The sequence below is a fragment of the Protopterus annectens genome, chromosome 13.part0 (assembly GCF_019279795.1).
Source record: "Protopterus annectens isolate FY-2018-M chromosome 13.part0, PAN1.0, whole genome shotgun sequence".
Classification (NCBI taxonomy): domain Eukaryota; kingdom Metazoa; phylum Chordata; order Ceratodontiformes; family Protopteridae; genus Protopterus; species Protopterus annectens.
In genome coordinates, this window is record NC_056747.1 from 1,033,962,264 (window position 1) to 1,033,989,836 (window position 27,573).

General features: G+C 43.3%; 1 protein-coding gene across 1 annotated transcript in view; it reads right to left on the reverse strand.

Annotated features, from left to right (window-relative positions):
• MED24 (mediator complex subunit 24) overlaps window positions 1–27,573 on the reverse strand; it is a 1,193,465-nt gene that overhangs the window by 836,344 nt on the left and 329,548 nt on the right. Inside the window, exon 14 of the mRNA XM_044055033.1 lies at window positions 24,438–24,580. Within this exon, the coding sequence (XP_043910968.1) occupies window positions 24,438–24,580 (143 nt within the window). The remainder of the gene's footprint in view (window positions 1–24,437; window positions 24,581–27,573) is intronic.

Sequence of the window (27,573 nt, forward strand, 5' to 3'; positions counted from 1 at the left end):
CTTCCCAAAGACTAACCTTGCACAATCCAACCTTCTCTTTATAGTGCGTTTATTAAATCTAGCACAAGAGCGACAGCCAACAACGTCGTGCTCAGGCCCTAAGCAAGGAATACACAAAGTATGATAATCTCTATGCGGTATCTGTTTCCCACAAGAAACGCAATTATTAACTTTTCTGACATCCGGTAAATGACTGAGGCAAGAAAAACTAAAATATTCCCCAACGGGGTACTTAGCCAACTTTGAACTCGGTCTGAAACTTCTAAATCGAAAAATCTCAGAACGCCAACCGGCACTCGCAATGCTGCTTCTGCATCGGACCATGCGGCAAAAAAGACTGAGGATATGACGCCGGTCATGCGCATTTGTACCCTGACGTCCTGACGTCAGTTAAATGCGCCCTGACCGACGTCAGCCTTATACTTTGATATTCGGGCCGACCGTGGACAGCGGACTACCCAATTGTTAGGACTGCAGCAATGTGAGATGAAGAACATCATTCATTTATGCTTAAAAGTGAAACACACCCTATAGATACTGCTCCCAAAGCACAGAATCTTTTAAACGAGTCTTAACAGACAAATTTAATATACATATATATGCATGTTTTTGTTATTATCCATTGTTATTTATATTTATACCTCCTTCTCTAGAGTCAAATTACTTCATAAAATCAAATGCCATATGTATGTATATATGTATTATTATACGAGAAGTGTGTCAAAATAAGCATCTAAAAACATAAAAAACACTCGTATTTAATGCAATATCTAAGTAATTTAAAATTCTACAAGCTATATCAGTAAAAGCCTATTAAAATAAAGTTAGGCTATATAACAAAATACACCATGTCGTTATTAGTTAGGGTACATGAATGAATTCATAATACCTATATGATTAATGCTGTTAATTTTAGTAGTTCAAGTAGTATAATTCATTTAAGAACCCCCAATAATGAATAAATAAATAAATAAATACTAACTTTTTATTTAAAAATATGTGCAATATACTGTTATAATAACTTTAAACAATCAATAGTGGATAAATAGCCATTAGGAGGTTTAAAATCACATATTCATAACCAAAAGGTAGATATTTAACCAGAGTATGTTAGGAGCTAAAATACATATACATGTAAAGATATATGTATGTATATGTATACCGGCTACCTAACCAGATTCTTAAGCCTTAAAATACATTTTATTGACGTCATTTAATTTAGGCTCCTAACATACTCTGGTTAAATATCTACCTTTTGGTTATGAATATGTGATTTTAAACCTCCTAATGGCTATTTATCCACTATTGATTGTTTAAATTGATTGCTTATTTTGGCACACTTCTCGTATAATAATACATATATACATACATATGGCATTTGATTTTATGAAGTAATTTGACTCTAGAGAAGGAGGTATAAATATAAATAACAATGAATAATAACAAAAACATGCATATATATGTATATTAAATTTGTCTGTTAAGACTCGTTTAAAAGATTCTGTGCTTTGGGAGCAGTATCTTTAGGGAGTGTTTCACTTTTAAGCATAAATGAATGTTTTAATTGATTGATTATGCTAGTTACGCTAGTTTAAAAAGGCTTGATTGTGAGCTATGGATTGAATTGCCTTCTGAAGAAGTCACGGCATTTTTGTAGTGACGAAAAGTGTATGCGATTAAACGCACTTTAAGGTCTATTTTTACTGGATTAATAAAACAGTTTTCTACTTTACTGTTGCAGTCTGCGCTGCTAGCTGCCTGGTTCTTTCTCAAGTTTGTGGCGTTGCTTGTTTTTCGAACACATATTTTCCAAGAAAGGAATTTCAACTCTGCATTTGCAGCAGGCTCAAAGGGAGGTACAGTGAGCTTTTCCAATACAAAGTTAAAGTCCCAGGCTGGAGTAGGGGCTCCCCTGGGTGGCCTTAGGTTTTTGGCCCCTTTGAGGAATTGTTTCAACAGTGGATGAGAGAAGAGGGGTGGCTCTGTTTTATAATGAGCTGAAATGGCCGAGGCATGAATTTTGACGGAGGAGAAGGAAAGACTCTTGTGAAGCATCTCAGTTAAGTATTGAAGAATGTGCAGTAAATTGGGCACAGTTGTGTCCATCCCCTGTGTTTGGTTCCAGGAACAGAATCTTTTCCATTTTTCAGCATAGGATTTTCTAGTACTAAGCCTCCTTGCTTCCAGAATGACATCCATCACTTGCTTATTGAGGGATGGTAACAGAGAGATCATGAAATTAGCCACGCTGCAAGGTTCAGGGTTTGAAGCTGTGGGTACAGAATCTAGCCCTCCTGCTGGGACAGCAGGGCAGGGGTCTGAGGGAGGTGCTATGGTTCCAGAAGTGACACAGTGTGCAAGAGGGGGTACCAGTGTTGGCGTGGCGAGTCTGGTGCAATAAGTATTGTCTTTGGTTTGTCCTGTTTGATTTTTAGTAGCACTTTGGAGAGGAGAGCAGAGGGGGAAAGGCATAAACTGATACGTTTTTCCATGTGAAGGACAGAGCATCCACTTTCCAAGCTTGTCTGTGATGAGTCCTTGTGCAGAATTTGTTCAACTGGTAGTTCTGAGGGGAGGCAAACAGGTCTATCTCTGGGCTCCCCCATTTGTTTCTTAAAATGTTGAATATCCTTGGATCCAGTTTCCACTCGTGTAGGTCCATGACATTTCTGCTTAGGTCGTCTGCCAGTGTATTTAGCTTGCCTGGCAGGAATTGAGCTTGTAGCCGCACTTGGTAGCTCAAGGCTGTGTTCCACAGAGCCATGGCTAGTCTGCAGAGAGGGTATGAGTGGGTTCCCCCCTGCTTGTTTATGTACCACATAACAGTGGTGTTGTCTGTCTTTAGCAAAAATTGTCCTGGAAGAATGTGGTCCTTGAAGACTGTCAGAGCATTGTGTACAGCTAACATTTCTTTTTGATTGTTATGCAGGTGCATTTGACTCGGGCTCCATTTGCCCTGAATGCACTGCCCTACCAAGTGAGTCCCCCAAGCATAATCTGATGTGTCTGTTGTTAGAGTTTGGGCAGCAGGGGGTAGAGAGAATGGCAGTCCCTTATTTTGGTGGCAGGGCTCTGCCCACCAAAGGAACTCTATCTTCAGACAAGGTATGAAAGCAATCACTGATTCTAGGTCTTGAGAATGTTGACACCATAGGCTTTTTAGATACCATTGTAGTTTCCTCATATGCAGTCTTGCATATGGAATTAGCAGAATGCAAGAGGCCATGAACTTCAGGGCTTGCAGTATTTTCCTTGCAGATATCTGGGTCTTTGTGGCCAGTTTTTTGAAGTAGGCTATCAAATGAACTTGTTTCTCTGGTGTGAGGTAGGCCATCTGGGAAGTTGTATTCAAGTTTGCTCCCAGGAATATAATTTGTTGGCAGGGTACTAGATGTGTTTTCTTTTTGTTTATGGTGTATCCCAGAGAAGTCAGTAATTTCTTTACAAATTCTAGATGATTTAACAGTATGTTCTGGCTTTCTGCCTGAATTAGACAATCATACAGGTATGGGTATATATGAATATTTCTTTGCTGCAAAATGTAATGACTGGAGCTAGGAACTTTGTGAATACCCTGGGTGCAGTAGATCAGCCAAAGGGCAGTGCAGAGAACTGATAGTGCATGTAGCCTGCTCTGAAGCGTAGGCATCTTCTGCAAGATTCCCTTATTGGGATGTGCAGGTAGGCTTCCTTTAAATCCAGTGTTGCCAGCCATGCATTTTTGCCTAGCATGGGAAGCAGCTGATGAAGAGTTAGCATTTTGAATTTTGGAATCACCAAAAAAGTATTTAGGATAGACAGGTCCTGGATAGGATGCCAGGAATCGTCTTTTCTGGGTAGCAGAAAAAGTAGAAACCTTGCCCCCCCATTCTTCCTCTGGGACAGGTTGAATAGCCCCGATGCTCAGAAGAAAAATAACTTGCTTTTGAGCCTCTGCCCACTGATTTGGGGTAGGTCTGGCCAACTGTTTGGGGTTGGTAAGGAGTGGAAGTGAAATCTGTATTCTTGGAAAACTATATTTAAAACCCATTTGTCTTGGGTAATGAGTTCCCAGTTTTTTGCATGCAGGACGATCTTTCCCCCTAAAGGAACAGTCAGTTGTGCAGGGCTTGAAAGGTTTAAAGTTAAGTCATTGTGACAGTTTACCATAGGGGGTGTCTTACTACTCCCAGCTTTGGAAGTGGGAGCCCCCCACTGCTTAGGCCTGTGAGTACCTTGGGACTGAAGCCTGGGCATTCTGATGGTTTTGGGTTTGGACTGAGAAGGCCTGGAAGATGCAGGAAAGGACCAATTCTTAGAGGGGTAGTGCCTACTAAATCTGGGAGGTTGTACTTGCAGGAAATCTTTAACAGTTTGCATAGATTTAGCTTTTTCCTCCATCTTTTTAAGTACTTCTTCTGCTTTGTTGCCAAACAGGTGGTCTTGGTTTAAGGGAGCATCCAGTAATTTAGCTTTAACATGATCTGGCAAAGATTGCTCCTTAAGTCAATCATGCCTTCTAAGTACAGACCCGGTGACAGCAGCCCTGCAAGATGCCTCTAATGCATCAAAACCACATTGCAAAGTATGTTTTCCAACTTGTTCAGCAGAATGCATTAAATCCTGTAATTCTTTATCTTCAGCACAGTCAAGAATCACCATCATTTTCTGTTTGAGCAATCCAATAATATGGTGCTGATACTTTAACATATGAAACTGGCAGTTTAAGGCCCTTACGGCCAAAGTTGCAGAAGTGTATACCTTCTTACCCCATCTGTCCAGGGCCCTGGAACATCTATCAGAGGGGGTAGGGTTTTTGGAAGCAGTAGCCTTAATGCCTTTGGGTCCCTGCGAAATGGTCTCAGTATCCGCAGTAGGATTCTTAAAAAGGAACTTGAGAGTCAGGTACCCTGTAATACCGGTCAGGTTTTCTGGGAACCGGAGGTAAAGAGTCAGGGGCCAGGCTAGATTCCGAGAAGGCATCATCTACAATGTCCAGTACAGGAGGAGGGATAGCTAAAGTCCTGTGTTGAGGCAGGAGTAAGAATTCCCTAAGCCTCTTTTTGGAGTCTGGCTTTCCCAGTGGAAATGCTCCCTAACAGTATGCAAGGTTTCATCAAAAAAGAAATCCTATGGAGGGGAAGCAGAAGGAACAGAGTCCTCTGCATCAGAATCCTCACAGATAGATAAGGGCAACTCCTGGTCATCAGAGAAAACAGAAATTTCAGAATCCTGATCCGAAGAATCAGAAGGAAAATCAGTTCTAGGTCTCTTAGAGGGAGAAGGGTGGCTTCCCCTGATTAGAGTAATAAGGTCTTCAGCCACTCTTATCATTTGTTTTTTAGGCATAGGGGTCTGACCATGCGGTCTGGGCGTTGTTTTTCTAGGCATGGATCGAGTTTTAGGCCTTGAAGAAGAAGATGGCGTTGGTTTAATATGCAAGTCAGTAGGCCTGAATACACCCTCAGAAGCCGGTGCCTGCACAGTGGCTCCAGACCCATCCAAGGTAGAGACATCCGCAGGTTCCACAGTCGAAGAAGCATCTCGTGGCATACCAGACTCCGAATGGGTCTCAGTAGAGGCCTGCAAATCTGAAGTAGCGGGTATCAGGGGCTGTGAAAGCACCTCACTGAGTACCGGCGAACTAGCAACTAGCTTAGGAGAAGCATCGTCGGCAGCTTTGGACATATGCGGCCTGTCTCTGTCTTTATCTTTGCGGTTTTTCAGAATGTCGGTAGTCGGGTGGCTTACCGAAGCCATTTCTGGATAATTGAACAGAGTACCAAAATATTGAGATGCGAAAATGAACAGACAATGGATAGTTCGAGGTTTGGATAGTTCGAGGTTTGAATAAGGCACAAAACCGACAGTGAGATACGTCGTGGTCTGGGCCTAAGCAAGGAATGCAGTACGAATGAAAATCTCTGTGAGTTATTTGCTTTCCACAAGAAATACAACTGTTAACTTTTACTGACATCGGTTAAGAGCATGAAAAAGGATCCCCAAAGAGGTACTCAGCTTAGTTGAAGACTTCAGATCTGAAAATCAAAAACAAAAATTTCAGGAGTTGGCCAACCGGCACTTGTGAACTGCTGCTTTGGGCACGGCATAGCAAGAAAAACTGATGTAATGGCGTCGGCTGCATGCTTTACACCCATGGCTACCTGACGTCATGGAAGATGAGACAGCAACCGATGCAGCACCCACGACTTTGATAATCAGGCCGTCTGAGGGCTACTGCAAGCTGATAACCCCCAAATGTAATGACTGCAACAGTGAAACATGAAAAACATCTACTAGTAGTACAGTCAAATGCCATCCTAATGGCCAAAATGAAGATTAATCAATTAAGGCACTGCTACTGTTTTGTTTTTTTTTTTTTTTTTTTTTTTGTATTTCCTGACCAGGAGTCTCCTCTGGGTATAACCCATATTCAGATATCTAGGGAGAAAAGCCACAGTCACTTGGGGAACAGTGTAAATTACCAGCTCATATTCACTACCAATTTTCACTCAAGTTATGCCTGCAAGGTATATTACATATCATGACATTCTTTAAATGTGGATCTCTTGAATATACTTAACATATATTTTTCAATTCCTTTTAATGCATGACAGCCTTGCCCAGTTTTCTATACTATATCCAATACATGACTGCTGCATATTTTCTCCAGTGGAGTGATGTTTCCTTCTGTGTTATCCATTCCATGCCTTCTCCGTATTAACACACTTATATTTTAATTAGGTAAACACACTAAGCACAGCTGCCTCTTTTCAGGGGTGACTTGGAAGCACTGTCAAGTTAAGTGACAGCAAGAGAAAACAAATTGACCCAAATCAAGAACCACAAATTAAGCTTAGTAGCACTCTGTAGCCTTAGACCTCTGTTGATGCTGATGGACATATATTCTATCACTTCATACCTACTAGTCCTATTTTTTTTCCAAGGGTTAACCAACTTTCACCATTACTTATCTTTATTCAAACTTAAATTGTTCGTTACCTGTTAATGCCATACAACAGTGGTCCCCAACCACAGGGCTGTCAGGCATGGAATTAAATGAAAAAGTGAGTGTGTGTATGAGTGTGTTTGTGTGTCTGCGTGTGTGAGTGAATGCGTGCATGAAAGTAGAAGAGTCCATGTGTGTGTGTATATGTTTCAGTCTGCATGTGTGACTGAATGTATACATGAAAGTAAAAGAGACTGTGCGTGTGTGAGAGATCGGGAGAGTGAGAGCGATGTGTGAGTGAATGCATGCATGAATGAGGGAGTGACTGTGTGTGTAAGAGAGATCAGAAGAGTGACAGTGATATGTGAGTAAATGCGTGCATGAAAGCAAAAGAGACCGTGTGTGAGAGAGAGAGATGGAGATAGAGTGAGAACGATCTTGTGTGAGTGAATGCAAGGATGAATGCAAAAGAGACTGTGTGTGTGTGTGTGTGTGTGTGTGTGTGTGTGTGTGTGTGTGTGTGTGTGTGTGTGTGTGTGTGTTTCTGCATGCGAGTGTGGGTGAATAGAGAGAGAAAGTGTGAAGAGTGAGAGTGATCCCTGGCAGCAGCAATGAGGTTTGTGTTACCTCTCGACCATACCACTCAACCTCCTGCACAATAAATATGGACTGTGGACAGAGCCAAATAATAGGGACAGGTTTTAAATATTGCTCTTATCTTACAGTCAAATAAGGTTGCCATAACGTCTATGTACCTCTCAATCAGTAGATCAATGTTATGCTGTTAAGCAGAATGTACACTTTTTTTGGGTAATTATGGTCAATTGTCTTTTTATTGTAATTTGGAGCTTTTCTCCCTAGGTCTCGGCTGAAAATGGACTTCTAGTCCAGTTGGGCCTTCCCATTAAACAAATGTCAAATAAATAAATAGTACGCACACGCGATGGCTGGTCCGCAGAAAATTGTCTTACATGAAACTTGTCATTGGTACAAAAAAGGTTGGAGACCGCTGTCATACAGAATACTAGTCATCATATTCATAGTTTTATGTACTTGAATTTACCTTATTATGTTGCCTACTATTTTCTTGTGCAGATGGAACTTTCCTCCTTGTGATTTCTACTGAAAATGGGTTTGAGTAGATTGAGACATTTTTACAGTTTGGGGTCTTAGAAATAAGGTACCTGCTGAAGCAAAACCCAATTGAACAAATTTCTAGATAGGTGCAGTAGAAACCTATGACATAAGAAGATGAACTAATAACACACAGATACATGCACACAGACACACTCATGTGGCCAGAACAGTGCTCAAGCTTGGAGAATCATGGTCTTACATATTTAATATTTATATATTACTAAATTAAAATACGCTCATCCCTTCTTCTCCCTCTAACATGTACAATGATTGCAATTAACTAATTCAGTATTTTACTCAAATTCCAGTTCAGAAGGGCAGTTTCAAAAATCTATATATTTCTAAAATATTTATATTGAGGTGTCTCTTGTGTCCTGTAAGCAAAAGAACCCTCAATATGTTTGGTTGATGATTAACTTAAAAGAGCTTATCCTGTTGTAAGAATACAAACATGGAGTTCAGAGATGAACAGATGAGTATAACTACCCAAACAAATCACAAACTCGGTTACAGCTAGGTCACCTCAATCCCACATTTTAATTAACAGAAATACAGAAGTCTACTTATAATTTTATTTCACTTTTGCATTTCAATATCTTTGATTTACTACATGGATATATCCATTCTGTTTTTTCAGCCTAATTCTGTAAATTACAAGTAGAGATCGGGATAATTAAATCATCACAACAAACCTATACAGAACCACAAGGTTCTGCTGACAAGGGGGAAAGTACAATTGTGTACACTTACCATAAATGTAGATGTTCGAGTGTATTCACTGTTGCAGTCCTCACATATGGGTTATCCCGGCTCCCGGTAGCCCTGAGTCAGCCCGAATACCAGAGTCCTTGGTATATGACGTCGGTTGCCGCTGGTTGTAAAACTGATGTCAGAACATCATGTATAAAGGGAGGCAGCCAACACCATTTCCTCAGTTTTTCTTGCCTTAACTGTCAGGAGCCCCCAAAAGAAGACTAACCCAGGAAGGTAGCACCCTGGACACGTCATACAAAAAATAAAAATATATATAGTCTGTGCCTTAGAAAAAAAAGGGGAATGGAGGGTGGGAAACCAGGACTGCAACAGTGAATACACTCGAACATCTACATTTATGGTAAGTGTACATAACTGTACTATGTTCTTCGTGTTTCACTGTTGCAGTCCTCACATATGGGTTGATTCCCAAAGCCCAGGAAAAAGACAAAGGGTGGAGGAAGGATCACAGATTAAGGGTTGGTAAGAAGGCCCTGAAAAACTGAAGAGGCAAAACCAGCCCTGGATTTAGAAAACAAAGGTAGATTGTAATGCTTTGTGAAAGTATGGAGAGAAGACCAAGTAGCTGCCTCTAGAATGTCCTTAGTAGGCACACCTCTCAGAAAGGCTGCAGAGGTAGAGGCTGCTTTAGTAGAATGGGTCCTAATACCCTGAGGGGGAACCTTCCCATGCTGCAGGTAACAAAAGTGAATACAATGAGCAATCCATTTGGAGATGGTTTGTTTTGAAATAGCTTTACCCTGAGCCTCAGGAGCAAAACTAACCAACAACTGTTGAGATTTTCGAAAGGATTTTGTCCCAAGTAAAATCTCAGCTGTGCATGCACATCAAGAGAGTACAGAAAGTACAGTTTTGTACCTACCATAAATGTAGATGTCTGATAGGAATGCATCTGCAGTCTTTACAAATGGGTTGTCCTGTCATCAGGCAGCCCTTCGGTCGGCCGGATTCCAAAGTCTGGGTCTGGCTTCGGCTGGTGTCGCACTTCACCCGACGTCATTGCGGCAGTTCTTTGGGTATAAAGGCATCAGCCAACGCCATTTTCCTCAGTGTTTCTTGCCCCAGATGCCAGGTGCCCTCTTGGATGGCTAAATTTGGATAAATGCCAAAATTTCCAAACAGTAGAGAGCAAACACACAAAATAAGCATGTATGTACATATATACAAACAAATACACCATAAAGCTAGCTGAAGGTTGGCAAATACCCTAGGAGTACCTCAGAGGGGAAGGAGGGTGGGTAATCCTGACTGCAGATGCATTCCTATCGGACATCTACATTTATGGTAGGTACAAAACTGTACTATGTCCTTCAAGGATGCATCTGCAGTCTTTACAAATGGGTAGAATACCATAGCTAAACTAGGGGAGGAGGAAATGAGTAGAGATTATGGTGTAGTTAGGATCCCTTGCAAAACAGCAGTGGCAAAACCAGCTCGGGATCTAGAGTATAGAGGTAAATTATAATGTTTGGCAAATGTATGCACGGAGGTCCAAGTAGCAGCCTCTATAATGTCCTTGGTAGCCACTCCTCGTAAGAAAGCTGTGGTAGTGGCTGCAGCCCTTGTGGAGTGAGGCCTGATGTTCTCTGGAGTTTTCTTTCCATGGTAGGAGTAACAAAATCTAATGCAATTTCCTATCCATTTGGAGATTGTCTGTTTTGAAATTGGTTTTCCTTCCTTTCCTGTTGCATATGCTACCAGAAGCTGGTCAGTTTTTCTATTGGTTATTGTCCTGTCCAGGTAGTAGCGTAATTGTCTATGTACATCCAAGGTATGTAAGAGCCTTTCTCCCCTGTTCTGTGGGTTGGGGAAGAATGTAGGAAGGTGGATAGCCTGATTTAAAGAGACTCTGGATACCACCTTAGGCATAAATGTAGGATTTGTTCTCATGGACACTCTATCTTGATGGAAGATCAGGAAGGGTTGCACTGCCATTAATGCCTGTAGTTCAGAGACCCTTCTTGCTGAAGTTATTGCCAGCAGGAATGCAGTCTTCCAGGATAAGTATTGTAATTCTGCTGTTGCTGCTGGTTCAAAGGGGAAGTGTCAATTTTTCTAGCACAAAGTTCAAGTCCCATGCTGGCAATGGAGGTTTCCTGGGAGGTTTCACATTTTTAATTCCTCTCAGAAACTGTCTGAGCAGAGGATGCGAGAAGACAGGAGGATCCAAGCTGTATTCTGCTGAAATAGCTGATGCATGTATCTTGATGGAAGAATAGGACAGGCCTGTATGGAAGAGCTCTGCCAAGTACTCCAGGATGTTGGCTATGTTCACCAGTGTCACATCTTGCCCCTTTGCAGTACTCCAAATGAGATATTTTTTCCATTTTGCTGCATAATTCTTTCTTGTTGAATGTCTACGAGCCTCCAGGATTATGTCTTTAACCCTTTGGGATAAATTTGGGTTAATTGCTGTTATGTAATGTTCCAGGCAGTTAGCTGCAGAGTTTTCAGGTTTGGATGCAGGATGTTGTAGTTGTTCTGTGTTAACAGTAATGGGATCAGGGGCAGTGTCCATATTTGTTCCCGGGACATGCTCCTCAGCAATGGATACCAATGTTGTCTTATCCAGTCTGGAGCTATCAGAATGATCCTCGGACGTTCCTCTTTGATCTTCAGAAGCACCTTGTGCATCAAAGGAAGTGGTGGGAATGCGTATGCTATCAGGCTTTTCCAACTGAAAGATAGGGAGTCCACCTTCCAAGCAAGTGGGTGGTACGTCCTTGTGCAGAATTTCTTTAGCTGGTGATTGAGTGGGGATGCAAACAAGTCTATTTGTGGTAATCCCCATTCTCTTGTGATGGCTTTGAAGATGTCCGGATGCAGCATCCATTCGTGGGCATCTGTTGTAGTTCTGCTTAATATGTCTGCTAGAATGTTTTCCTTCCTGGTACATAAATTGCTTGTAACTGAATGTTGTAGCTCAGAGCCACATCCCATAGGTCCAGTGCCAGCCGGCATAGAGGATATGAGTGTGTGCCTCCCTGTTTGTTGATGTACCACATAACTGTGGTGTTGTCTGTCCTTATCATCAACTGACCTTCTTGGAGAAAAGGTCTGAATGCCTGGATTGCCAATTTTACTGCCATCATTTCCTTTAGATTTATGTGCAGGTGCAGCTGGTCTTGAGTCCATAGGCCTTGAATGCACTTGCCCAGCATGTGTGCCCCAACCGAGGTCTGAGGCATCTGTCGTGATGGTTTGTCTTGGTTGACTTTTGCAGAAGGGCAATCCTGAGTTTGATTGGCAGGCCTGAGCCCACCATAGGAACTCTTGCTTCAGGCATGGGATCACTGGAATTTTGGTTTCTAGGCTGTGCTTGTGTTGAGACCACAAATTCTTTAGGTACCACTGTAGCTTTCTCATATGCAGCCTGGCATGAGGGACCAGTATTATGCAGGATGCCATGAAGCCTAGAGCTTGTAGCACTTTTCTTGCAGTTAGATGGTTCTGCTTTGTTAATGCCAAGAAGTAGAGAGGAAGCTGCTCTTTCTTTTCTGCAGTTAGAAATGCCATTTGTTTTGATGTGTCCAGTTCTGCACCCAGAAAGGTTATTCTTTGGGATGGAATCAGCCTTGACTTTTTTATATTGACTGTATATCCCAGGGCTTGCAGCAGGTAAATGACTCTTTGTAAGTCTTTTGTTAGTTTGGTTTTGTTGTCCACTTGTATCAGGCAGTCGTCCAGGTAGGGATAGATTTGAATCCCCTGAAGTCTGCAATGAGCGATTACTGATGCCAGGCATTTCGTGAACACTCTGGGCGCAGTAGATAAGCCAAAGTGCAATGCTGAGAATTGATAATGCTCTGATCCTGCAAGAAATCTGAGGTATCTTCTGCAAATTGGTCTTATGGGGACGTGCAGGTATGCCTCCTTGAGATCTAGAGTTACCAGCCAAGACTCCTTGCCCAGCATGGGAAGAAGCTGCTGTAGGGTCAGCATTTTGAATTTTGGAACAATGAGGAATGTGTTTAAAGCAGACAGGTCTAGAATAGGCCTCCATTTGTTTTCTTTTCTTGGTACCAGGAAGAGTCTGGAGTAAAATCCCTTTCCTTGCTCCATAGATGGTACCTTTTCCACAGCTCTCATTCTTAATAATTGAGATATTTGCTTTAGAGCTTCTGTCCTTTGAGTAGGTGGTAGGTTTGGCATTCCTCTCTTTCCTGGTAGAGTATGGAAATGGAACCTGTAACCTTGGTCTATAGTTTGCAAAATCCATTTTTCTCTTGTGATGCAATGCCAGTTCTTTGAAAATAAGGCTAGCTTTCCGCCTAAGGGTGCTTCTAGTTGTTCCCTGGTAGGCGGTGCCACCGCCAAGTCACTGTGATTGAGTTGTTGTAGTGGTGGTGGCTACATCCGTGCCTCGCTGGTTGTTACCTTGCCACTGGCGTCCCCTGTAGGCACCCCTGGATTGGTTTCTGCCTCGGTAGAAGGCATGATTTCGGCTGAAGAAAGAACCGCTTGCTCTGTTTCGGCCGAAACCGAGACACTCGCGGTTTCGGCCGAAACCACGGACCGCGAGTGTCGGCCCTTTTCTTTGCGTTTTTTGGTAATTTGCGTAGTCGGAGGATCCGACGGCATAATATATGCAAAATCGGAGCCGAAAATCTGTTCAGCAAACTCCGACCGACGTCTAAGCGTCCGTCGGTTAAAAGAAGCACAGGCTAGACAAGCTGCTACGTCATGGTCTGGGCCTAAACAATGTATGCAATAGGAGTGGAAATCTTTATGAGGTATTTGTTTCCCACAAGATAAACAGTTATTCACTTTCTCTTACATCGGCTGAGGCAAGAAAGAGTCCCCAATGGGGTACTTAGCTTTTTAGAAGTCTTCGAAGTAATATTCGGTAGTAGTAATCTCTGGATCTGACCGACCGGCACTTGCGAACAGCTTCTGCTTCGGGCGCCACACGGCAAGAAAGACTGAGGAAAATGGCGTCGGCTGATGCCTTTATACCCGAAGAACTGCCGCAATGACGTTGGGTGAAGTGCGACACCAGCCGAAGCCAGACCCAGACTTTGGAATCCGGCCGACCGAAGGGCTGCCTGACGACAGGACAACCCATTTGTAAAGACTGCAGATGCATCCTTGAAGGACATTCCTTTCCCCTTTATTTTGGGGATTGTTGAAAAATGTAGGCAGGTGAATAGACTGGTTAAGGGTTAAACTGGAAACTACCTTAGGCATAAAGGAGGGATTAGTTCTCACAGAAACCCGATCTGAGTGAAATATAATGAAAGGTTCTACTGCCATTAAGGCTTGCAGCTCAGAAACCCTTCTAGCTGAAGTAATAGCTAAAAGGAAAGCAGTCTTCCAGGATAGAAACTTCAAATCTGCAGAGGCAGCTGGTTCAAAGGGAGGTAGAGTAAGTTTTTCCAAGACAAAATTAAGATCTCAAGCAGGAGTAGGAGCTCTTCTGAGGTCTAAGATTACTAGCTCCCCTCAGGAACTGTTTCATCAAGGGGTAAGAGAAAATGGGTTGCTCAAAGGAACAATGAGCCAAAATTGCTGAAGCGTGAATTTTGATTGAAGAAAAAGGAAGTCCACCATTAAGCAGTCCTGCTAGGTAGTCAAGAATGAGGAAAAAAGAAGGATGAGAACAGTCTTCTCCTTTAGCCAGCATCCAAGAGCAAAATCTCTTCCATATAACTGCATATGATTTTCTGGTGCTAGGCCTCCTGGCCTCATGAAGAACTTCAACCATCTGTTTGGAAAGATTTAAAGTATTAGCTAGGCAGTTAAATGCAGAGTTTGAAGATGAGGATGAAGGAACTTTCCCCCTCCCTGACCTAACAGATCTGGTACCAGGGGAAGATGCCAAGGCTGAGCCTGTGAAAGGCTGCGAAGGAGGGGATACCAATGTTGCCTGGGCCAATCTGGTGCTATCAGAATAGCCTTTGGTTTTTCATCCCTTATCTTTAGCAGCACTCTGGGAAGAAGAGGCAGAGGAGGGAATGCATAAACTGAGAGATGTGACCATGGGAAGGACAACACGTCCACCCTCAAAGCTTTGTTGTGAAACTCCCTGGTACAGAAGGTTGGAAGGAGATGATTGGTGTGAGAGGAGAAAAGATTCACTTGTGGGGTGCCCCAATGATGAGTGATGCGATGAAAAATGTCCTTGTTCAGTTGCCACTCATGAGGATCCAGGACATGTCTGCTCACATGATCCATCAAGGAGTTTAGCCTTCTTGGAAGATACTGGGCTATAAGATGTAAACCCATGGATGCTGTTATGGACCATAGTTTCATGCTTTGTCTGCACAAGGGGTAAGAGTGAGTCCCCCTTTGCTTGGTGATGTACCACATGACTGGGATATTGTCTGTCCTGATCAGCAGAGTCCCAGGGTAGAGTAGGTCCTTGAAAGCCAGCAAGGCCTGCTGCACTGCTATCAATTCTTTTAAGTTTATGTGCAGATGAATCTGATGGGTGCTCCAAGTTCCCTGTATGCCCCTGCCCTCCAGATGAGTGCCCCATGCAACATCTGAGGCATCTGTGGTGAGAGTGTGGCCGGCAGGAGGTTCTGAGAATAGGCTGTCGCCCACCAGAGGAACTCCATTTGTAGACAGGGAATCAGGGGAAGAATCAAGTCTAAGTCCTGTGTGTGTTGACACCAAAGATTATTGAGGTACCACTGAAGTTTTCACATATGCAGCCTTGCATATGGGATCATCAAAATACATGAAGCCATGAACCCCAGTGCTTGCAGGAATTGCCTTGCAGAGAGCTGGGTCATGCTTGCCAAGTTCATGAAGTATGCCGAAAGATCTTCTTGCTTCAGTTGAGGAAGGAATACCATCTGGGTGGTTGTATTCAGACTCGCTCCCAGGACAACAAACAATCTCCCAACTTTGACTTCTTTTCGTTGAGAGTGTAACCCAAAGAGGTGAGAATGTTCTTCACGAAATCCAAATTCTTTTCTAGTTGTTCTGGGGAGTTTGCTTGAATGATACAGTTTTCCAGGTAAGGATAAATTTGAATGTTTCTCTGCCTGCAAAAAGCAATGGCTGGAGCCAGGCATTTGGTAAAAACTCTGGGAGCAGTAGATAAGCCAAAAGGCAATGCAGAGAATTGAAAATGTTGCTCCCCAGCCCTGAAGCGAAGGAACTGCCTGCAACTTTCCCTTAAGGGGATGTGCAGATAAGCCTCCTTGAGATCCAAAGTTACCAGCCATGAATCCTTGCCCAGCATGAGTAGTAACTGTTGAAGGGTGAGCATCTTGAATTTGGGAATCACCAGAAAAGTGTTTGGAATAGACAGATCCAGAAAAGGGTGCCAGGTGCCAGAAAAAGTTTTGAATAAAAGCCTAGGCCTGCCTGATTTGCAGGAACTGGCTCTACAGCCCCCATAGTCAGCAGAGAAGAAATTTGAGTTTCTACCTCTGCCCTGAGAGTTCTGGGTATGTCTGGGTACCCTTGCAAAAAGTACAGTTGTGTACACTTACCACAAATGTAGATGTTCAAGTGTATTCACTGTTGCAGTCATTACATTTGGGTAATCCTGCTGGCAGGTTGCCCTCAGTCGGCCTGAATTCCAAAGTCCTGGGTCCTGCATCGGCTGCTGTCGCCCCTTCCCTGACGTCAGGTCGTCAGGGGTATAAAAGAAGCAGCCAATGCCCTATTCTTTAGTTTTTCTTACCCCAGATGTCAGGTGCCCTCTAAAAGGTTTGCCAAAATATAGATATATATATATATATATATATATATATATATATATATATGATTACATGCACCAATACAAACTTTACCTTCATCTACAAGCAAATACACCACATACGTTGTATAAATCAGAGAAGGAAAGATAGATCAGAAGAAAAGGGGGATGGTGGGTGGGTAACCTGGACTGCAACAGTGAATACACTCGAACATCTACATTTATGGTAAGTGTACACAACTGTACTATGTTCTTTGTGTTTCACTGTTGCAGTCATTACATTTGGGTAGATTCCCAAAGCTATGGTTGGGAGGCTGGAGCTAAACCGCATTAGGAGTGGCTAAAAGTCCCTGCAGAACTGCAGTGGCAAAGCCTGCCCTGGATTTAGAGTAGAGTGGCAGATGATAGTGCTTTGTAAAGGTGTGCACTGAACTCCAAGTAGCTGCTTCTAAAATGTCCTTGGTTGGTACTCCCCTGAGAAAGGCTGCTGAAGTGGTTGCAGCTCTGGTGGAATGTGGCCTAATCCCCTTAGGCACTGGCTTGCCATGTTGTAAGTAGCAGAAACGAATGCAGTGGGCTATCCATTTTGAAATAGTCTGCTTTGAGATAGCCTTTCCTTGTGATCCTGCAGCATATGCCACTAGTAATTGCTCTGTCTTTCTGAAAACTTTGGTTCTATCCAAGTAGAATCTAAGTTGTCTGTGTACGTCCAAAGAATGCAGAATTCTTTCCCCCTTGTTCTGTGGATTTGGATAAAAAGTTGGCAGATGAATGGTTTGGTTAAGGGCCACACTGGACACCACTTTAGGCATAAATGTTGGATTTGTCCTCAGGGAGACCCTGTCCGGATAAAAAATTATAAAAGATTCCACAGCCATGAGTGCCTGTAGCTCTGAAACTCGTCTTGCAGAAGTTATTGCTAGGCGCAGAGCTGTTTTCCAAGATAAAAACTTTATATTGGCAGTATCAGCTGGCTCAAAAGGAGGCAGGGTGAGTTTTTCCAAGACATAGTTGAGGTCCCATGCAGGTGATTTCCTTGGAGGCCTTAAATTTTTGGCTCCTCTGAGGTACTGTTTTAATAAGGGATGAGAAAATATTGGTGGCTCTGTATTGTAATGGGCCGAAATGGCAGCTGCATGAATTTTAATAGATGAGAAAAATAGGCCTTTGTCCAGCATCTCAGTTAAGTACTGTAAAATCTGAGGAATATTTGGCACAGCTGTATCCGTTCCTTGTGCCTGGTTCCAAGCACAGAATCTCTTCCATTTTTCAGCATAAGATTTTTCTAGTACTAGGCCTTCTGGCTCCCAAAATTACATCCATCACAGCTTTGCTGAGAGGTGTGTTTTGTATGACTACATTATCTGCCATGCTGTCAGGTTTAAAGTCCTGAGCTGGCTGTGCAGGATCTGATTGTTCTGCTGGGACAGTAGATGTGGTACTTGAGGAAGGGTCCAAGCTGGACATTGAGACAAGCTCCTTAATATTGGGTACCAGCGCTGGCAGGGCCAGTCTGGTACAATCAGTATCATCTTTGGCTTCTCCTGTCTGACCTTTAGGAGTACCTTGGGGAGGAGAGGCAGAGGGGGAAAGGCATATACTGATAGGTTTTTCCAGCTGAAGGATAGGGCGTCCACTTTCCATGCTTGTCTGTGATAAATCCTTGTGCAGAATCTCTTTAGTTGGTAGTTGCGAGGGGAGGCAAATAGATCTACGTCTGGGCATCCACATTTCCATGTTATCATGCTGAAGACTTGTGGATCCAGCTGCCACTCATGGGGGATCCATGAGGTTTCTGCTTAGTTCGTCTGCCAGAGTATTTTTCCTTCCTGGCAGGAATTGTGCCTGCAGATGTACTTGATAAGTCAATGCTGCGTCCCACAAAGTCATGGCTAGTCTGCAAAGGAGGTAAGAATGTGTGCCCCCCACTTGTTTATATACCACATGACCGTGGTGTTGTCTGACTTTATCGGTAGTTGTCCTGGTTGAAGTAGGTTCTTGAAGGCTGTCAGGGCATTTTGAACAGCTAGCATCTCTTTTTGATTGATATGTAGATACATTTGGTTAGAGGTCCATGTTCCCTGAATGCATTTTCCTGTCATGTGGGCCCCCCAGGATTAATCTGACGCATCCGTTGTTAGTGTTTGCCTGGCTGGGGGTAACATGAATGGCTGTCCCTTGTTTTGGTGACAAGCCTTTGCCCACCATCGAAACTCCTGTTGCAGGCAGGGAATGAGAGTAATCATAGTTTCCAGGCTGTGGCAATGTTGAGTCCAAACACTTTTTAGGTACCGTTGAAGTTTCCTCATATGCAGTCTTGCATACGGAATTAGTAGGATGCAGGAAGCCATAAAGCCCAAAGCCTGCAGAATTTTTCTTGCAGATAACTGGGCCTTTGTTGCCAACATGTTGAAGTAGGTAGTCAGTTGTCTTTGTTTGTCTGGCGTGAGATAAGCCATCTGCGCAGTTGTATTTAAGCTTGCACCCAGGAATATTATCTCTTGAGAGGGTACAAGTTTTGATTTCTTTTCGTTGACTGTGTACCCTAGGCATGTTTTTTCACAAACGCCAGATGCTGTAGAAGGATGTCCTTGTTCTCTGCTTGAATTAGACAGTTGTCCAAGTAAGGATATATTTGTATTCCTCTTTGTCTGCACAATGCAATTACTTGTGCCAAGCACTTTGTAAAGACCCTGGGCGCATAGATAAGCCAAAGGGCAGTGCAGAGAATTGGTAATGCATTGAGCCAGCCTTGAATCTGAGGCATCTTCTGCATATTTGTCTGAGTGGGACATGCAGGTATGCCTCTTTTAGGTCTAAAGGTACAAGCCAAGAGTTCTTGCCAGCATGGGCAGTAGCTGCTGTAAGGTCAACATTTTGAATTTTGGCATATCCAGGAATCTAGTCAGAATCGATAGGTCCAGTATTGCCTTGTCCTTTCTGGGTACCAAGAACAGTCTTGTCCCCGCTCTTGCTCTGGCACTTGTTGAATGGCCCTCATGTCCATGAGGGATGAGACTTGTTTTTGTGCCTCTGCCCATTGATTTTTTGGCAGATCTGGCCAGCCGTTTGCCTTTGGCAGGGTATGGAAATGGAACTTGTAGCCTTGTGACATGATATTTAGAACCCACTTGTCCTGGGTTATAATTTGCCAATTTTGAGAAAAAAGTGCTAATTTTCCCCCTAAGGGTGCTACCAGGAAATAAGTGCTTGGTGCAGGCTGGGGGGAAGTCATTGGGACTGTTTCCTGTAAGGCTGTGATTTGTCTTCTCCACTTTTGGAGGTAGAAGCACCCCATTGATTTGACCTGTATGAACCTTGCGCCTGGGATCTGCCCCTTTGAGGTCTGTTTGACACAGGAAGGAACCAATTCTTTGTTGGCCAGTGTCTACTAAACCTAGGTGGCTGTACTTGTAAGAAATCTTTGACTGTTTGCATAGATTTAGCCTTGTCCTTCATGTTCTTTAACACCTCTGCCTTAACACCAAACAAAGAATCATGCTGTAAAGGTGCATCCAATAATTTAACTTTAACAGGATCAGGCAGATTTTGTTCCTTTAACCAAGCATGCCTTCTAATTACAGAACCTGTAACTGCGGCCCTGCAGGAGGCCTCTAAAGAATCAAAGCCACATTGCAAATTATGCTTTCCAGCTTGTTCAGCTGCATACAATATATCCTGCATTTCCTTGTTTTCTGCACATTCAGAATTTAACATTTTCTGTTTAAGCAATGCCATGACATGTTGCTGATATTTGAGCATATGAAACTGACAGTTTAAAGCCCTTATAGCCAAGGTAGCAGATGTGTAAACCTTTTTTCCCCAATCTATCCAGTGCCCTAGCATCCCTGTCAGAAGGGGTAGGGTTTTTTGCAGCGGAAGCCTTAACACCCTTGGGACCCTGAGAAATAGTTTCTGGGTTTTTTAAAAAGGAATTTATGTGAGTCAGGAACCCTGTAATATCTGTCAGGCTTAACAGGTGCTGGAGGTAAGGAGTCAGGGGTAAGGCTAGACTCCGAAAACACATCATCTACAATGTCTAACACAGGGGGGTGGCTAGTGGCTTGTGCTGAGGTAGTAATAGGAAATCCCTGAGACTCTTCTTAGACTGAAAAATCTTGGTTCTCCCAGTGGAAATGCTCTCTTATGGTACGTAAGGTTTCCCCAAAAGAATAATCCTCAGGAGGAGAAACTGAAGATATGGATTCTTCAGCATCAGAATCCTCATAGGGGGAAAAGAATATTGCTGATCAGAAGAGGAATCAGAAGAAATGGAAACCTGATCTGAAGATTCATAGTCAGTCTCTTGCCTAGGCCTCTTATCAGGAGGGGGATGGGAACCCCTGATTAAGGTAATCAAGTCTTCGGCCATTTTGAGCATCTGTTTTTTGGGCATGGAGGCCTGTCCACGTGGCTCTTGGGGTAGCTTCTTTGCCTTTGAAGGTGCTTTAGTCTTTGCCTTTGAAGTCGGTTTAATGTATAGATGTTTGGGTCTGAATACACCCTCAGAAGCCGGTGCCTGCTCAGTTTCCATTGGCATAGCCGACTCCACGTAGGAGTTGGTAGCAGCCTGCGACTCTAAAGTAGCGGTCATCAGGGGCTGCGAAAGTGCCTCACTGAGGACCAACAAACCGGCGACTGGCTTAGGAGAAGCTTCGTCATCGGTTTTGGGCCTCGGTCTTTCTTTTTCTTTGCGTTTTTTTGTTAACTCCGGTAGTCGGATGGCTTTCCGACGACATTTCTGGATAATTAAATCTGCGTCCCAAAGTAGTTTAAAGCATAATCATACCGACGCTTAACAGTACATTGGTTAAATCTAGCACAAAACCGACAACCTAAAAAATTATGATCAGGGCCAAGGTAAGGAATACAGTAAGAATGAAAGTCCTTATGAGGTATTTGCTTCCCACAAGAAATACAATTAACTTTTTCTGACATTGGTTCTGGAGCAAGAAAAAAGTTTCCCCAATGGGGTACTTAGCTTTATAGAAGACTTCGGATCTGAAATTCTAATTTGAAAATCTCAGGAGTCAGCCAACCGGCACCTGCGAACTGCTTCTGCTTCGGGCACCGCGCGGCAAGAAAGACTGAAGAAAATGGTGTTGGCTGCTTCTTTTATACCCCTGACGACCTGACGTCAGTGAAGGGGTGACAGCAGTCGACGCAGGACCCAGGACTTTGGAATTCAAGCCGACTGAGGGCAACCTGCCAGCAGGACTACCCAAATGTAATGACTGCAACAGTGAAACACAATGAACATCAGGGAAGGTGTGAAAGTAAAACTTGTAACTTTGGTTTACTATACTTATCACCCATTTGTTGTCTGTGATGGTAGACCATACCACTGCGAACCTGGCTAACCTTCCCCCCAACGGAAACTCAGGGCCCGCAGAGGTAGGCACAAGAAGGCCAGAGTCATTGAGAATGTTTGCTTTGGGAAGCTAGCTTAGAACTCCCCGATTTAGCAGACGCAGAATTCCATTGTTTAGCCCTTTGAGGGGCAGAAGGCTGCCTTCTGGAAGATCTGAAACCCCTAGGCCTAGAGTGACCCTGCTGGCCAGGATCAGAGAAAGACCAATTCTTGGAAGGATAATGCCTACTAAACCGAGGAGGCTGAACCTGAAGGAAATCTTTTACAGCTTGCATAGATTTTGCCTTATCCTCCAACTTCTTCAGTACCTCCTCAGCCTTATTACCAAAAAGACTGTCCTTGTGCAAAGGAACATCCAGCAATTTAGATTTAACAGGGTCAGAAAGAGGCTGCCCCCTGAGCCAAGCATAACTTCTAATTATGGAACCAGTGGCTGCTGCTCTGCAGGAAGCCTCCAAAGTGTCAAAACCACAATGAAGTGAATGCTTATTACCTAAAGTGGCAGAATTCAGTAAGTCTTGTAAATTTTTGTTCTACGTCATAGAAGGAATATCTCCAAGTTTAGCCTTAACAGCCTCCAAAGTATGCTGCTGATAATTAAGCATGTGAAAAAGACAATTCACGGATCTAATGGCAGGAGTTGTAGACTTTTTTACCCCACCTGTCCAAGGCCCTAGACTCTTTTATCAGAAGGCACAGGATTTTTAGCAATAGTAGCCTTAACACCCTTGGGGCCTTGATAAATAATTTCTGGATCAGCACTAGGGTTTTTAAAAAGGAATTTATGAGAGTCAGGAACCCTATAATACCTATCCGGTTTTCTGGGGGCAGGAGGAACAGAATTAGGAGTTAAAGAATTTTCCATGAAAACATCATCCACAACTTCCAAAACTGGAGGTATAGCCAGAGTCTTATGCCGTGGCAAATCCAAAAATTCCCTGATTCTTTTCTTAGACTGTGGAAAATCCTGACATTCCCATTTAAAATGCTCCCTAAGAGTATTCAATGTATCCCCAAAGGAAACATCTTCTGGAGGGAAGGCAGAAGGGCTGGAGTCCTCAGCATCAGAATCCTTAAAGCCAGAAAAAAGTTGAGAATTTCCTTCTTCACCAGCAGACATACTGGAAATCTCAGAATCTGAGACACACAAAACATCAGGAGATAATTCCCTAGCCCTCTTTGAGGGAGGGGGGATGAGAGCCCCTAATAAGACCAGCCATCTTTACCTACTGGGACTGAGGCACAGGAGGGGAGGCCGATGCCTGCTTGTGAGTAGGCTTGCGGCTGGAAAGTTTACTAGCAATCCGGAGGGCCTCGGGAGGCCTAGAAACTGCAGAAGCCTTAACTAAAGTAGTCGGTCTGGTTCTGGTCTCATGTAGAAAAGAAGAGGCGTCAAAAGCCGGTGCCTGCAAAGTGGCTCCGGTCCCATCTGAGGCGGCGAAAGGCAGAGGGTCTGAAGACAAAATAGCAGCCTGCGGCATGGAGGACTCCGTAAAGGTCTCGGCAGAGGCTTGCAGCTGAAAATCTGCGGACTACAGGGGCTGCGAAAGCGCCTCACTGACTACTGCTGTGCTGACGACCAATTTCACCGGTGCGTCATCAGTAGATTTAACCCTAAGCCTGTCACGGTCCTTGTCTTTGCGTTTCCTAGGTATATCTGAAGTCAGGAGACCAGAAGACGCCATACCGAACTTAGGCCAGACTCCGAAATGCTTATACAAAATCTTAGCTCTACGGCGTACGGTACGCGGGTTAAAGGAAGCTCAGAGATCGCAGTTAGGGTTATACAATAGGAATGTAAATCATGGTGCTGAATCTGTTTTCCACAGGCAAGACAGTTATTAACTTTATCTGACATTCATTAAAGCAAGAAAGGAGGATCCCAATGGGGTACTTATCTGAAGGCGTCTTCAACTTGGTAGTCGGAAAGCAAAACGAAGGTAAACAACTGACCGACACTAGTGCGAATTGCATCTGCTTCGGGCTCTGCGGCAAGAAAGACTGGAGAAATGGCGTCGGCTGCCTCCCTTTATACCTGACATTCTGACATCAGTTTTACAACCGCCGGCAGCTGACATCACATACCAAAGACTCTGGTATTTGGGCTGACTAAGGGCTACTGAGAGCTGGGATAACCCATATGTGAGGACTGCAACAGTGAAACACGAAGAACATCAACCTCCCACCCATCCAGATTTTCGCAGAATGCCCAGATTTTTGCCTTATATTTTTGGACTATCCCTCATAAAATCTAAGGTCTTCCTGAAAATCATAGAGGATTTTAAAGTCACTAAATAACAGCAGACGTTAGTTTCAGATTTCTTTTACACACAGCGATGACAGAACTCAGTGACAATAGTCTGTTTACCAAAGACTTTTGTTCAAATATTCAAAAAAAAAAAAAAAACAAGCAATCACAAAAACATGGCACATTTATGGAGTGCTTAATGAACTGGCAACCACTGAGAACAGTAATCATAGATAATATCCATAAAAGAGCACCCTTCATGCACAAGCCATGAGCCAAACAGCACCCTTGAAAATAATGACTTTCCTCTTCATAATATACTTACTTGACAAACTTCTGCGCAAAGGATTTTAGCTTCCCTGTAGCTGCTGCAGCAGCAAGTAGCAGATCTAAGCTCTTTCCTGACAACATGTGGCCCAAAACTCCAAGTATTCCTTCTGGTGATTTGGAATGGTCTGCATCCATAGTCTTCAGCAGGGAAACAGCAGCACACCAAATAAATGCCAAAAGATAACACACATTTAGTACCCCACAACACAGAAATGTAGCCACAATGTTTAGCACTTCCCCAAAAAACAAGGAAAAAGTTAAATACAACTGGACACAACACATGAAATGTCAGTATTCTAAAGTCAAGGCAAGTTGTGCAATTATGCATTAGAAAACCTGATTAAGTCCAGCTACCAAAAAATATTTTACAGCAAATCTAACCTGTTTAAAGAGAGGCTTTACAAATTCTAATAAAAAAAAAAATTAGCTCCTCATCTGAATTAATTCCAAAAACAACACATATTTCTAGTCACAACTCCATGCTTTGACAAACTTAGTGTGCCAAAAAAATGTATATACGCATCACTACATGGTCACTGCTACAGCATGACAGTTATAGCTATAAAAAGTAAGTTGTGTACATTTACCATAAATGTACATGTTCGAGTGTATTCACTGATGCAGTCATCCCATTTGGGTTATCTGCTTGCAGTAGCCCTCAGTCGGCCTGATTATCAAAGTCTTGGATCCTGCGTTGGTTTGCTGTCGCATCTTCTGTGACGTCAGGTAGTCAGGGGTATAAAGCATGCAGCCGATGCCATTACATCAGCTTTTCTTGCCCCAGATGTCAGGTGCCCCCCTTAATGGGAAGCAATTAAATATTATAGGAAGCAATTAAATATTTTATATATCTGTATTTATATATATATATATATATATATATATACATATATATAAATATATATATATATTTATATATATATGTATTTACATATCTATATATATATATATATATATATATGGGTCTACTACTAATTACCGACACGACGATTCCCCGACGGAAAACTCCCCGACGCCAGATGACCGACATCACACAAACCCGACAACGCAAAACACCGAACACCATTACACCGACACGGGCGTAAACAACACGCGACACTACATAGCATACACACTAGCCCTGACCCAAACCCTAACCCTAAGGTCCGACACTATCGCACACTTCACCTACCTGCACCTAAGCCTAACTCACTTAACCCACCCCTAGCCCAAGCTCCGACACTAACGCACACTTCACCTACCTGCACCCTAACCCTAACTCACTTAACCCACCCCTAGCCCAAGCTCCGACACTAACGCACACATCACCTATCTGCACCCTAACCCTAACTCACTTAACCCGTCCCTAAACTACAGTCCCTCACTAGCACACACTTACCTTACCCGAACCATACCTCCGACACGAACACACACTCATCTTTCCCACAGCCTAACCCGACATCCCACAATCTCGAGCACTTACCTGACCGCTCCTAACTCCGTCACCATCGCACACTTACCGCGTCGCGATCGCACATTCCCTTGTCGGTCTTTCCGCTGTCGGCAAATCACCCTGTCGGTACACTTACCTGTCGGTCATCTGGCGTCGGTGAGTTTTCCGTCGGGGAATCGTCGTTTCGGGCATTAGTAGTAGACCCATATATATATATATATATATATATATATATATATATATATATATATATATATATATATATACACACAAGGTTATACCTCCAACAAAAAAGCAAGTACACCAAAACGCTTTTAAGTATAGTAAAGGAGAATAGAGGTATATCCAAAAGAAGTCAGGGGGCTGGAGGGAGGGTAACTAGGACTGCAACAGTGAATACACTCGAACATCTACATTTATGGTAAGTGTACACAACTGTACTATGTTCCTCGTGTTTCACTGTTGCAGTCATCACATTTGGGTAGATTCCCAAAGCTAAGGACGGGAGGAGGAATTTAGATAGCATTAGGACCAGCTATAAGACCCTGCAAGACTGCAGTGGCTCATAGGTTCATAGGTTGATACTAGGCTATCTGCCCTAGGGCATTTATAAGCCTAGCCAGAGTATGTTTGGCTTTCGCCACCCTTTTAGATTAGTTGACTGTGCCTTTGTATAGTAGGTCACAGAAGGTAGCCCTTTTAAGGTTTGTTTACTGTACCTCTGTCAAGCAGCGACACAGAAGAGATCCCAGGGGTAAACTTACGATCTCCCATCCATTTGTCAAGATTTCTCTTGAAGAGGGTCAGTGAGGGGCTCTGCCTGACATGGATTGGGATTTTGTTCCAGAGTGAGGGGAGCCTCTGGGATATGAATCTGTCCCTCCAGCATGTCCTATTTATTTCTGTGCTGAGGTTCAGGTCCCTGGAGCGTGTAGCTCTAAGGGATTTAGATTTCCTGAGGTGAAGCATGTCCATTAATTTTGGGTTGGACATGGCTTTATGCGTCAGACACAGATCGCCTCTGAGTAGGCGGTACGCAGCTGAGTAGAGTTGGAGACAAAGCCAGCCCTGAATTTAGAGAAAATTGGCAAATGGTAATGCTTGGTGAAATTATGTACAGAACTCCAGGTAGCAGCTTCTAGGATGTCTCTGGTAGGGACACCTCTGAGAAAGGCTGTAGTGGTAGATACAGCCCTGGTTGAATGGGGTCTAATCCCCTGTGGGATAGGTTTTCTGTGGTGCTTATAGCAGAAATGAATGCAATGGCCTATCCATTTAGAAATGGTTTGCTTTGAAATAGTCCTCCCCTCTGTCCCTGCAGCAAATGCCACCAGCAGTTCAGATTTTCTTTGAGGTTTAGTCCTGTCCAAGTAAAATCTAAGTTGTCTGTGCACATCTAAGGAGTGCAGTATCTGTTCCCCTTCGTTCTGTGGATTAGAAAAGAAACTTGGCAAATGAATAGACTGATTAAGAGCCACACTGGATACCACCTTGGGCATGAAAGAGGGATTGGTCCTGAGGGACAACCTGTCCGCATGAAAGATGATGAAAGGCTCCACTGCCATAAGGGCCTGTAATTCAGATAACCTTCTTGCTGAAGAGACTGCTAAAAGGAAAGCTGTTTTCCAAGAAAAAAATTTTAACTCTGCAGTTGCAACTGGCTCAAAAGAAGGAAGACTGAGTTTTTCCAATACAAAAT